Source organism: Anabrus simplex, chromosome 1 (assembly GCF_040414725.1).
Source record: "Anabrus simplex isolate iqAnaSimp1 chromosome 1, ASM4041472v1, whole genome shotgun sequence".
Classification (NCBI taxonomy): Eukaryota; Metazoa; Arthropoda; class Insecta; order Orthoptera; family Tettigoniidae; genus Anabrus; species Anabrus simplex.
In genome coordinates this window covers 1630274923-1630289586 of record NC_090265.1, presented here as the reverse complement: position 1 = coordinate 1630289586, position 14664 = coordinate 1630274923, and the positions used below count along the sequence as shown (strand labels likewise).

Here is a 14664-nt window from a genome sequence, read left to right as displayed (position 1 = left end):
ATTCATTCCTTTCCAGTTCCTTTTTGCACCAGACTGTCCCAAACTTTAGTCGTTGGGGACACTGTCATATATTTTTTCAATGTCAATGAATCTCATCACCAAATCATTCCCATACTCACCAAATCATTCCCATACTCCCGTTGCTTTTCCATTAGTTGTCTCATAATGAAAATGGTCTCTGTTGTTGACCTTCCACTTCTGAAACCAAACTGATTTTTCTGTATCTGATTTTCAACCATCAACCTTATTCTACTTTCCAGTATCCTCTCCGTTATCTTAGCAATACGGGATATCAGAGTAATCCCCCTGTAGTTCTTCAATGCTTATTGTGACTGGTTTTGTAGAGAAAGAAAAGAGAAAAGTGTGTTGAGGTTTGGACTATTTTGTAGAGAGAGAGAGAAAAGAGAAAAATGTGTGGCATTTGGACTTTTAACTATGGCTAAAATTTAAAATTAAAAAATTAAAAACTTCATCTTTGATCCGTATTGAAAGGAGATTAACATACAATAGAGGAAAGCATAATTGATCCTGTTGTATATGGCTAAAATGTAAAGGGTTATCATTATTATTTGATGATATTCTGGAACGTTGTGAAAACGAAGTGACTTGGACTTTCAGAACAGGGGGTGTCTGCCCTTGTCGATTCTAAAAGCATGTTCATAGTTTCGTAAGATGGAAGGTTCTCGATAAACATTAGAAGCATATTCTACTAGTTGTATACGAGTTTTGTAAGATGGAAAATTCTCGATAAACATTTACGTTGGAGAAAATAACAGGGGTTTGGATTGGTGTATCTGGGTGGTGAGAGGTAGCTTCTGTGGCCTGATTGGTTACCTGGTGATCGAACCGGGGCCAGCCTTGGCCTTCTTAAGAGAGTGAAGCAAGATTTTGTGGTCTTTATCACTTCTCGTCAGTCTAGCGAGCAGACACACTTCAGAGGTCCTCCTTCCTGGGTTAGCCAAAGGTCTCTTCAGCAACTTGAGGTATTCCAAAGTTTACATATCGACAGAACCTAGATATTTTTGTTTTCAAAAAAGTGATAAGCATATAGCGTTTCAAAAATGTATTTACAATATTCCAAAATTGATTCAACCATTTTAACTATGTCCACCAAAAAGTTTGTATTGCACATTGCTTCCACAACCTGTTAATAACCCAGAGCCAATTCATTTTCTGTAAGAAGGTATCTACTACCTCCTTCATGACAAGGTTTGTAATAAGTTGATCTTGCGTCAGTTTTCACTCTAGTCACAGGATCGAAGTCACCCAGCTCAACCACTGGTTATTGCTGATGATGTGGCTGCCGACACGGCCGTTTGCCCACAGCCTCCATACAAGTTCAGTCCAAACAATGGCCACCAGGCAAGTTGCAGCACAGCCCATCTGTATCTTGAACCAACGGGTAACAGGCAGAGAAGAAAGGCGCAGCCTAGCATGACTGCCGCCACCTGAACATTTGGCCACTGGATTGCGGTGCCATATGGTAGCGTCCTAGTCATACAGTGTGACCGTTGACTAGGCATGTCAGGTTTCCGTCAGGTGGAAACGGTTATCGCAGCCACTGCAACATAAACCAACACGCAGCAGACAGAGGAATACTGGAGGCAAAGTCATCCTGGTGGACTAGAATATCAAGTAAAAATGACCTGCATCTGGCAAACCGAAATTGTCCTCGGACACTTCCGGCACTAACAGCCATAAGCCATTTCATTTCACAGTGTTGTGAGAAGCCGTGTGGAGAAGAAGAGTTTGAAGCACTGGGATTCATGGGTGTGTTCAAGTGTGTGTTGTTATCATGAGTAAAAATTTAATGTAATGACTTAATGTAAAAACTGTGTCAAGTGGAAAACTCAAATGTGGAATGAACTTTTAATAACTGTACATACTCTATTTCCTAGTGTATTAGACTCACTGGCTTTTTGAGGGAAAAGAAAACATGCTTGCATATAAGATCCCCCCAACATAATTTGTCAGAGGAGAGCAAAGATTACACTTTGAAGCGGGCATAGATCGTACTGCAGCTCTGATGATATCACACAAATTAGTGAATAGTTTAGTCCGTCCAATCTGCGCAATGAAAACGTGCATCAGAGTTGTGTGTTATGTCTGTGTTTTATAGTTAAGAAATATGATATAGATATTGATTCCCATAGGGAACCTGAAATATTGGTCCCGAATGAGTAAATTTATAATACCAATATAGTTGGTCCATTATTGAACATTATAAATTTTCCAGCTAACTCATTCCTGGTTGCCAGTGTTTCACCCCAGTGTGCTAAATAGGGCTCATCAGTTGGTAAATAGGACACCCACCAAGACGCATGGCTAATGCATACCTGGAGGCCACTGCGTAGGCTACTTGGAGCCACTGGCAGTGCCAATGCACTATGAGAGACTTTGTGTCATTACCAAAAATTGATACCCGCCTGGCCATCAGATGATATAGATACTGATTCCCATAGGGATCCTGAAATATTTATCCCAAATGAGTAAATTTATGATACCAATATAAATAGTCCGTTATTGGGCTAGACCTTCAACAATGCTGGCAGCCATTTGAGACTCAGAATAGTTGAGCATAAAAATTGTAGCATAGAGCTCAATATCCTGAAAAAACTCAGACAACGATTAGTTCAATTGCTGCACTCTGAAATAGTGCTTCTGCACTAATTAAGACAAGGCATAGGAAGGAATGAAAAATTCAAGTACATGTGCATGCAACTGTCTACCGTCCATCTTTCAGAAATGGCTCTAATGATATGCTCAGAAAGAGTTGCAGATACATGTGGATATAAGATTTGAAACACGTGATCATTGCTGAGATTGTACACAATAGCTTGATCCTTAAACTTTATTAAAAATCGAAGGAAAGAAATAACCTCATCAATAGAGTTAACAGTAAATTTAGAGACTCCCTTAAATACAGTAATCAGCGGGTGAGGTAAGTTGTAGAAAATCTGGGAGAAAGCAGGTGTAGGAGGTACCTGGGAAGGATTAGAGTGGTCCTGAGGAGATACAGCGACATAGTAACCTTGATATTACATGTGATAAAATTAATTTTTGGGACTGTATTAAAAGTATTTATTAAATAACAGTAGTATGATTTTATTGTTTACCCACCTATTCAATACAATACAATCTTACAATCAACTGCCAGTTGGTCTAAAGCTCTCAACATAAGTTAACATCTCAGTGGTCGAAGGGGTAACTGTCAACACTTTTCATTTAACTTCCACTATTCATCATCATCATCGGTTTGCCCTTCCAGCGAGCCGGGTAGGGTGTTTGAAAACGAGCGTCTTCCAAAGTTGCCTATTCAGAAACATTTCGTTGTCCAAGACAGATTCCCAATTCCATCCTCTTCTCTCCACGTCTTCCCTCAGTTGGTCCATCCATCTTCTTCTTGGTCTTCCAGCTGGTCTTCTACCTGTTATTCTCTTTTCCAAATAAGCACATGGTAACCTTGTGCTATTCATTCGTTTAACATGCCCAAACCATTTAAGTCTAGATGACCTAAGTCTTTCCTCCATTGATTCATTTAGACCTAGATTAGATCGGATCTCATCATTTTTCACATGATCAAGTCGGGTCTTTTGGAGGGCAGTTCTAAGAAATTTCATTTCACAGGCTTGAATCCTACTATAATCCTTTGATGTTAGTGTGCAGGTTTCCAGAGAATATGTAAGGATAGGAATGAAATATGACTTGTACAGGGTCATTTTTGTTCTTTGTGGGACTTTCTGATCCCATAGTAGGTGTCTAACGATGCTGTAAAAGTTAGAGCCTTTGGTTACTCTGTTTGTTATTTCTCTCTCAGCTCTGTTATTACTAGCGATTACGCTTCCTAAATAACTGAATTGGTGTACTACTTCAACTTGGTGGTCCTGTATTTTTATGTTGCATTCTGTATAATGTCTGCTGATTTTTAATGCTACTGTTTTTGATGGGTTCAATTTCATTCCATAGTCATCAAACTTCTTACACCATGCATTCAGATTATTTTGCACTCCCTCCTCTGTTTCATCCCATATTGCCACATCGTCTGCAAACACCAGAGCCTGAAGATCTTTATTACCTTTTCCTTTTAGTTCCTTTAAAATGGTATCCATAACTGCTATGAATAGAAGTGGTGACAAGGCACTTCCCTGTTGTACTCCTTTGGTTGTATTGAACCATTCAGAGTGACCATCTCCAACTTCCACTATTCAGCCCCTTAATTCCAGTTATGGTCTTCCATTAAATTTTCAAAATAACTCTTTAATTACAGAATTTCATCACACACTTGGCTACCCACCGATTGACAACAACTTTTACTACAACAAAGTTCCCTTTCAACTAGTACACTCACCGCAACACGTCCAACAATAAAGAACCACACCTATCATGAACGCTTCCCACAATTACCACATCAAAGAAGATGGCCTGATGACGTCTACACAAACTTCAGAATAGCCTACGGCACCAGCATTCCAACTAATATTATCTCAAAAAGAACCACGCCATATGAAAATTCTTCTAAATGTATAAGCATATAAATGAAAATCAATACTTATCAACTTCAAGAACTAACGACCATTAGCAGTGCTCAACTTTCCTCGAGTTTTAACAACACGCCATTTGACAATTAAATGGAATGTGCTTTCTGATTTTTATCTTTATTGTAATATCTTTTAATATCAAGTTTTTTTTTTCTTCTACTTGCTTTACGTCGCACCGACACAGATAGGTCTTATGGCGACGATGGGACAGGAAAGGCCTGGGAATGGGAAGGAAGCGGCTGTGGCCTTAATTAAGCGACTGCAGCTATCGAGCTTGGTAATATCAAGAATCAACCACCTATGTCGTAATCCTCAAATAATTGTCGTGTTTTTAGATTCAAATATTAACACAAATATTACTAAGTAATAATATACTACATTTTATATTGTAATAGTTATTTAACAATCTCTAATCCATTTTACAAGACATAGTTTTTAACAGTATTCATAAGTCACATCTAATCAGGTACCTGATCTGTTCCTAAGGTAAAGAAAAAAAATATGGCTGATGGCTATTGATAGGCAAAACGTGTACCATCCAATGTATTAATTTTATGTTAATTTGGTAAGGACAAAGTCCTAATTTTTAAGATTGTATTGTATTGAATAGATGGGTGAACAGTAAAAAACATACTAGTGTTATTTAATATAGTAACTTTGATTCTAGTTCCCTTGTGAAAAGGATGGGGTACTGAAAGTGAGATTAGGACTACCGTTAGACTGCAATGTGACAGGCACAGATATTCTTACCTGCGAAACATTCTCACAAATTTGAGAGACCATCGGCGCATTAATCACTTGTGTAGGGGTTATAAACCTAAAAGAGCACTTGATACAGGTGGCACTAGGACAGGGGGATGGTTTTGCACCATTGCATAAGAACCAGGTTGTGTAGCAACAGAAGGCTGACACTGAGCCAACAGTAGAATTACCAGGTGCCACAGGAAAATTAGTAGAGATACCAACATAAGTAGAAGATCCATTACATGAATTACTTACAGGTGCCATAGTGCTTGAAAACAGAGCAGAAGATCCTAGGGGAGCATTACCCACATCAGACTCCTGAATAACACTAGCACTAGTGACCACAGTACACGCTCGAGAAGCGACAGATGTGGAACCAGCGTTAACACTTTTACTTTCACACGATTCAGAAGAGGTAGGCACTTGAACCTCAGAACTTGAATTGGGCAACTCATTCCCTTCAAGCAAGCCTACGATTTAGTCAGATATCCTTGAAAATTGTACTAATAAGGATTCACACTCCTGCTGCTCATCTGCTGGCAAATTAAGAGACAACAAATCCCGAACTCGATCCAGATATTGTAATTGTGCTTTAACCCTTGCTAATTGGCCATGCGAGGGCTGAGAAGAACAAAAAGACACAGGAATGTCATTAAGTCCTGGCAGTTTATTTCTAACCACCACCAAAGACTCACTCAATTCAGTGCTGGCACATAGCTTACTCCTGTCGAATAGTACCAAGGGTTCTGCTCAAGGCTTAATGTCCCCATCCGACGGATGAATTACCATGAAAACTTCATATGCCCTCATTCCATATGAACACTGCAGGAGAGGTTTGGAATTGAATCCAGGCTTTTGGCACACAATCTGGTGATCAGAAACTGTATATCACCACCTCTCCTACCCTGCAGGCAACATTCTAATGGTGAAATTTTTTCAACCAGCAGGTTTTGAACTAGCTAACCATGGTGTCAGAATAAACTTAATACCTTAGCAATTATGGCCACCATGCTTGCTAAGAATGGTGGTGTTGGTGGTGGTTTTAATAAGCTGCAAAACTGTGTGGTCATTAGCTGCTGCTGATATGGAAGATAATGGAGGAGACTATCTAAATTAGAAGAAAATTGTGAAAGGATAGTCTCTTAAAGATTGAGAGAAAGAGGAATCATAAAAGAAGGGGTTGGAAGTCTAGGCTCTAATATCATCAAGCCTAAAAAGTAAACAATGTGATGGATTTCAGTGTTATAAGTTCCTGAAGCTCAACAATAATATTATACTGACAGACTATTGTTGTTTGTTGAGGGGTACATTGTCTCTTCTGCTGCCAGTAATCTCATTTGATGGTATTTTGGCTGCAAGTATAAAAAAATGTAATCCCATTGACAACAGGTCAAAATTATTCGGAAAATTTCATTTGCAAAGAAAAAATGTGCATCATAAACAAATCGTGTGTACGGCAAATTTAATTTGATTACAGTTTTAAGCTTCTGTTCTTAATGTAATCAACTGCCTGCGGTGCTGCCAAGAGGAAGTTTTTTGGGCCCTTTTTGTTGGTATGCAGGGCACACTTTTAGCCTTTTCAATGCCGAGTTTTGATGACCAGGCGAGCCCTCTGGGCTGGGTCTTTTTTTTTTTTTTTTTTTTTTGTTAAGGAAGCAGCACTTCTACAGATTCATATTTACTGATACTGTTAATGGAATGCAAATAGTCCCCTTAGCCCCGCAGCCCAATACAGGGCCGGGGATGAGGTGAGATTGTATTTTATACCATATTTTTATGGCTGGATGCCCTTCCTGATGCAAACCTTTGAGAAGATTATAAATATGAAAGGAATGATGGTGAATGAATCTGGGTAAGGAAGTGGAAGGAATTGGCTGTGGTTTTATGAATAGGAACTGTCCCAACATTTGCTTGGAAGTGCAAAAGGGAAGCCACAAAAAAAAAAAAAAAAAATCTCAGGACAGCAGGGAGTATAGTTTCATCGTTTGACAGGCTATAGACACTGTATGGTTGGTCCGTTATTGGACATTATAAATTTTCCAGCTAACTCATTTCTGATTGCCAGTGTTTTGCCCCAGTGTGCTGTTGGGCTCATCAGTTGGTGAACAGCTCACCCACCAAGACGCATGGCTAGTGCATACCGTGGAGGCCACTGCGTAGCATGCACTAGCCATGCGTCTTGGTGGGTGTGCTGTTTCCAACTGATGAGCCCAACAGCACACTGGGGCAAAACACTGGCAATCAGGAATGAGTTAGCTGGAAAATTTATAATGTCCAATAACGGACCAACTATATTGGTATTAAAATTCACTCATTCGGAACAAATATTTCAGGTTCCCTATGGGAATCTACATCTTTATCACTGTATGGTCCTTGGTATGCTCCAAGGAGAAGCATGCCATGTCAGCTCAGGATATGCATGTGTCCACTGGTACCATGTATAGGTAGTTATCAGAGCAGGATCTGCCGGGCAGTGTCACTTACGAACATTGCCGAGAGCACATTTAAACTTCTGTTAGGTATGGACAGCAGGCAGCTTGTGGATTAATGACTTGTGCTGTTCAGTGAAGAGTCATGGTTTTGTCTGGATACGGATGATGCAGAATTCTAATCTGGAAATATCCTGGCCAGTGCAGTGATCCACACTTCATTGTAGAGTGTCACACCACCCGAACAAGAGATGTCATGGGATGTGGCAACATTTCCTACGATTCCCACTTCCCACTGGTGGTGATTGAAGGAACTCTATTTGTGGCGATACATCCAGGGAATTCTGCGATTGTATGTGATTTTTTCTTCCTTGTTCGGCAACCTCATTTGCCAGTAAGATAATGCCCGGCAACACTGGCCTGCCTTAATGATATTAACTTTCTTCCCTGGCCAGCAAGGTCTACAGACCTCTAGCCCATCAAGAATGTTTGGAACCAGATTGGACAGTAACTGTGGCAGATTTCAAGGTTGGTTCCACCAGCTGTGCCAGGATCTTCCTTCAGATAACATCCGATGTCTGTATGCCTCTATGTCCCACCTGTCTCCATGTTACAGGTGGTCCAATGCCATACTAAATGCATCCCTGCAAGTGTTTGTTAACCTGCAATAAATGCTTGGTGTGATATAATATTTTGATGTTTCCTTTTTATTCAGTGGAACTTTGATAATTCAAAGCTGAAGGGACCATTAATTTGAATTATCCAAAAAATCTAAAAGATCAAATTAAGTATACTTCATAATAGAGTATAGCAAAAATAGCACTTAACTTTACGATGAAATATATTCTTTACAAAATTTACTTTACAAATTGATTTACTGTATTCAGTGACATGCTACTGTACTATGTTTTTTCCCAGTCTTCTGCTGCGAGCTTATCAACAGCACCACTTTCACCACACACAGCTTTGACAGAAGTCTTCCTCGTCTCTTTGAATCCATCCAGCCACCCTGAGCTGGCTTTGAAATTTTTTTTTCCTTTACAATCCAGAGTCAGTTCTTCAGCCTTTGCCTTTAGAAGAGTGCCATTCACTGGAACATTCTTGTTTCACAGTTGTTTGAACCACTTCAGTACACACTTGTCTAAATCTAGGTTTTCCAGTCGTCTTGATTTTTCCTGTCTTTCCTAATTTAACTGTTCAATATGTTTTCTTTAAAATAGTTGACAGAGTATTTGCAGGAATTCCAGAATCCTTAGTGATTTCATATTTCTTCCTAATTCCCTTTTCTACTTTATCACTGCTATCATATTGGCTAATTTTGATGACTACAAGTGCATGACTTGGACAGTGGTATAATGATGCACACAAGAACTTTTGTTATTTGCTTTACGTCGCACAAACACAGATAGGTCTTACGGCGACGATGGGATAGGAAAGGCCTGGGAAGTGGAAGGAAGTGGCCGTGGCCTTAAATAAGGTACAACCGGGCTGAGTGGCTCAGACGGTTGAGGCGCTGGCCTTCTGACCCCAACTTGGTGGGTTTGATCCTGGCTCAGTCCAGTGGTATTTGAAGGTGCTCAAATACGTCAGCCTCGTGTCGGTAGATTTACTGGCACGTAAAAGAACTCCTGCGGGACTAAATTCCGGCACCTCGGCGTCTCCGAAAACCGTAAGAGTAGTTAGTGAGACGTAAAAGCAAATAACATTAAATAAGGTACAGCCCCAGCCTTTGCCTGGTGTGAAAATGGGGAAACCACGAAAAACCATCTTCAGGGCTGCCGACAGTGGGGCTCGAACCCACTATCTCCCAATTACTGGATACTGGCTGCACTTAAGCAACTGCAGCTATTAAGCTCGGTCACACAAGAACAAACAAATTAAAGTGACAAAACAACACTGTGTAGTTTCAAGTAACAATAAGGAAATTACTTTGGCAACTATGCAGTTGTCCGGTCAAGTGACAGCCTTGACTGAAGCAGTGTGACTTCTGATGAGTTCACACAAAGCAAAGCTGTAGGGGGAGCAGAGGAGAGGACACTAGCCATGTTCCAACATCACATCGCCTGTTTCTCAAAACAGAACATTAATGCAGCTGTGAACAACATTTAGAGTGCAGTAAATTTTATTTAAGAATATTTATATAAAAACTTCCATTTAACCAAAACAAATTCACATTAGCCATGATTTTTTAATAGTGTTTAAATACAAAATTCTAGAGACCAAGTGAAAAGTTTAATTTTTTTTTTTTTTTTTCAAATGCGTGTATTTCAACATACTTACAGGTTTTTCATTTTACTGTACAACTCTATCGAATTTCAGGTTTGGTTTAGGAACACTGCCAGTTAATTTGTTATTAACTGTACTTGCTCAACAACGAACTTGAATAAAAAAAAACATGGCACAACAACCCCAAAGGGCCTGGACCTACCAAGCGACTGCTGCTCAGCCCGAAGGCCTGCAGATTATGAGGTATCGTGGTCAGCACAACAAATCTTCTCAGCCGTTATTCTTGGTTTTCTAGACCGGGGCTGCCATCTCACAGTCAGATAGCTCCTCAGTTGTAATCACGTAGACTGAGTGGACCTCGGACCAGCCCTTAGATCCAGTTAAAAATCCCTGGCCTGGCCAGGAAAAGAACCTGGGGCCTGCAGGTAAGAGGCAGGCACTCAACCCCTAAACCGCAGGGCCAACATTAACTTGAACAGAAGCCCTCATTAAACATTAAACCATTGACAGTGCAGAATATTATTACTTCCACTTTAAAATTATCAATAATTGACTGTTACAAACACTATTGTAATAATATATATTCAAATTTGCCTGAAAAAACCTTACATTGCACTCTCTCATATAATGTGCTTCTTGAGCATGTGAATTCATCTTCTCAGATATAATTTCTCAGTAACCTGAAAGTCATTAAAGTAAAATATGAAACTAAAAACATTTCCTCAATGATAATACTCGTAATCCACTTTAAATAGGAAACTAGAATCCACTTTGATGCAAGGTCTATTTTGTCACTTTCAGTACAAGCTGGTGCTCTCAGTGAGTTTTAAAATTTAACTGAAGCAAATGTCGAATTACCTATAAGGAATACTCAGGGCAACAACACGAAAAATTCATTGTTAGAACAAAGAGAAAACTTGTTGAATTGGTAGCATATTTGCACTAGTACTGCCACTTGAGTATTAAGATAATTTATGGTTTTATTAATATTACTGTGGTTTGGTACAACTCATTGGCTGAATGGTCAGCATCGAGGCCTTCTGTTCAGAGGTCCTAGCTTTGATTCCCGGCCGGGTTGGGGATTTTAATTGCACCTGATTAATTCGTCATAAAAGGAAAGAAAAATTCCACCTAATCAATACATTTATTTTCTTGTAAAATAATTCTTCTGGCTCGGGGACTGGGTGATTGTGTTTGTTCCAACACTTTCCTCTTCATGTTCATACAACACACTACACTACCAACCACCACAGAAACACACAGTAGTGATTACATCCTTCCATAAAGGGTTGACCGGGCGAGTTGGCCATGCAGTCAGGGGCATGCGGCTGTGAGCTTGCATCCGGTAGATAGTTGGTTCGAATCCCACTGTCGACAGCCCTGAAGATGGTTTTCTGTGGTTTCCCATATTCACACCAGGCAAATGCTGGGGCTGTACCGTAATTAGGCCACAGCCACTTCCTTCCCACTCCTAGGCCTTTCCTATCCCATCGTCACTATAAGACCTGCCTGTGTCGGTGCGACGTAAAGCAACTAGCAAATAAAAAAATATTTAAAAAACATAAAGGGTTGGTGTCAGGAAGGGCATCTGTCTGTAAAAGAGGGGCAAGTCCACATTTGAGATTCAGTTCACACCCGCAACCCCACAGGTGTGTGAAAATTGATAGAAGAAGAAGAAGAAGAAGAAGAATATTGTACTTTGCATTTGTTTCATCTCTAATGAAACCTGCAAAGAGACTTCATCAGATTTATACCAAGAATTTATTCCATTATTTCTTTGGAAATTGTCATTCTTTTACAGATTGTTAATAAATTACTCTGTGTAGCTCTTTGGTATTGTATAATAAAAACAAACAAACCCTATGGTGCTACAGGCCTGATAGATGTTGGTTACCAAGCAACTGTTTTCAGCCTGAAGGTTTGTGAATGGCTAGGTGATGAAAGCTGAGTGAACCTCGAACTAACCTTCAGGTCCAGGTAAAATCCCTGACCTAGCTGGGAATCAAACCTGGGGTGAGGCAGACACAGTACTTCTAGACTGTTAAACGTTTTGTAGCTGAAGGTCTGGCTTTCAAATTTTGATGGTGTTTTTTGATTGCCAGTTCATCTTGTAGTCTTTTTTTCTTTTCTTTCTTTTTTTTTTTCTGTGTTGATCAGCTTCTGTACATCACCCCGAGCACCACTTGTTTATTATAAGAGTAGGCGGCAGTATTTTGCAATCTTTGAACTCAACTTTTTTTTTTCTCAAAATACTGCAGGATGTTAATCCCTTGAATACTGCCTAAGTTCCCATCCCTTACATGATCCTGCAAGGTTGGAACCCATTTCCTTAATCAGCCTAAAGAACCTCCACTTTATGTCTTTCCATATCTAGGACCTGCAGGTATTAAGGTATACATATACCATTGTGATTATCGGACTTCAGCCTTCTTGTTACTTTATCAACCCTAAGACTAGCAGTAATCTCTCTTATGTTAGATATTCCTGGAGTATTTGAGAATTGGTGAATATGGTTGTTTTTAATTATTGTTTCAGCAATTCACATCATGCTGAAGCTGAATCAAGTAAGCCAGACCAGCAAGATGATGGCTGCAGTCCATTGTCGAGGAAGAGAAAGCTGGAGACTGTGGATGAAGTGAATAAGAAATTACCACGAATAGAAGAAGAAAATGTAACTTCCGGAAAATCTCTTTCTGAGGACACTCATAAACAAGCAGAAACAGTTTGTGAGCCTTCTAGTAATGAAGTTACCTCATCAAAACAAGAATCAGAAATAAATCCTGGAGAAAATTCATCAGTGGAAGAAGTTAAACCTGCAGAGAGTACAAATAAATCCATTTACCCAGAACAACATGTTACAGGAATGGAGAGAAATGAAAAGTCAGAAAATGAATTACATTCTGGGGACTCTGTTAATGTGACTAAAACCACTGAACCTGAAATTGTAGAGTTAACCAACATGAATAAATTAAGTAAAAAGGATTATTCTAGAAAACAAGCAAGAGAAAGTTTAGAAATAGTGTTCATGAGTCCTACAGTTAGCTGTTCCCAAGAGTCTCTAGATGTTGATACTCAAATATCTCCACTTCGAGATGATGGGCAAATAAAGTGTCTCAGAGGCCTATCTTCGATTGTAGAAGATCGTAAATGTGAGGACGAAGAAGAGAAGAATTTTCATTTACATTTATCTATGCAAACTTCTCAGAAAGAATCTAATTTGAAGAAAAAAGGTGACACTACTCCTTCATGTCCTGCAAAGACATCATCAGAAATAAGTGGAAGTGATGAAAGTACATGGAATTCTCATAATTCCATGTCTTGCAGCAGAAACCATGAAAAGAGTTCAAATTCTAGTGATAGGGCATGTGTTGAAAATGGACCACAAACTTGTACAGAGGTACTTACAGTAGAGGATGAAGATAATGATCTACAGATTTTGTCTCTTGAACAAACTAAACAAGTGGAAAATAAATGTGATTCTGTGGGTATTACGAGTAGTGAACATACTTTGTCTGAAGGACTTAGTCCTACTTCGAATGATATAGCAGTCATTCATGATGGTAGATCCATTAGCAATACCACTTTAGACAAACAGGAAGTTTCCTCGCATTGTGATTCAGTTCCTTCTTTTGGTAGACAGAAAGAGCATGTCGTATCAATAGCAAGTGACAGTAATTGTTTGCCATCATCTGTGGGTGATAAAGGCACAGCTGGTAAGAGGAAGAGGGACTCGTCTAAGAGTAGTGATGTTATTCGAATTGGTAGTGATAGTGAAGGTGAAGATCATGCAGGACCAGTTGTAGTTAAGAAATCGAGAGAACATGGTACTCCTGAGGATGTTGCACATTTTCAGCAAATAGCTAAGGTATGATACATATTTCAGGATTGCATGTTTCTTATTTAAGAATTAAATACTGTGTGAATATTTGTAGTATATCTGTGATAAAGGTATTCATTTTCTCTTTCTTCGGGATGTCTAAATACTAAAGTAATGTAAATATAACTAATTGAACCATTTGGTGATAAAGGGAATGTTATTGGAACATTCCGGGTTAAAAAATGTTTGATGATTAAACAAAACACATATTTCTGTAACTTACAATGTTGAAATTGTCACATTTGGCTAGGATTAAGATGAGAATTTACATGTGGACATTAATCTCCGTAATTCGTTAGGGCAACACGTTGTTCTACATGCTTCCCAGAGCCTATGGAAAAAAAAAAAAAAAAAACAGCATGTGAGGAAGGCACTATGTGATGTAAAATAAGACGTATCTATTAAAATGTCTCAAAAGTGAAGAATCATCATTATTATTCAGAAGGCTACAGGGTCAACAAAGCCCAGACTTTTTCCTGATAAGTAAGAGCTACTCTACCCCAAATTCCTTAAAGAACTGATATTTATGTCTACCCAAGCAGCCTACAGACTCTTCATTGCAGTGACTTGGGCCTTTTTATTAGAATTTTTTTTTAAAAAGTAAGAAATTGCTTGTTACACTCTTATTCAGATTCAAAAAATTGACCATTTTCTGTGCCTTAGTTGGTCCGTATTGATTAGGTTCATATAATAATTTTGTGTAATTTTACAAAATTAGAAACTGGTAATATATTGACAGGGTGCACCAAACCATCACCCATAGTATATTATTAAAAAACCCACTCTTATTCACAAGAGTAACCATAATAAGGGTACAGTGCAAAGTAGCGGATTAATAGTGAATAACACC

General features: G+C 39.1%; 1 protein-coding gene across 1 annotated transcript in view; it reads left to right on the top strand.

Annotated features, from left to right (window-relative positions):
- LOC136858612 (TP53-binding protein 1) overlaps positions 1-14664 on the top strand; it is a 770373-nt gene that overhangs the window by 256008 nt on the left and 499701 nt on the right. The window contains exon 6 of the mRNA XM_067138308.2: positions 12473-13802. Within this exon, the coding sequence (XP_066994409.2) occupies positions 12473-13802 (1330 nt within the window). The remainder of the gene's footprint in view (positions 1-12472; positions 13803-14664) is intronic.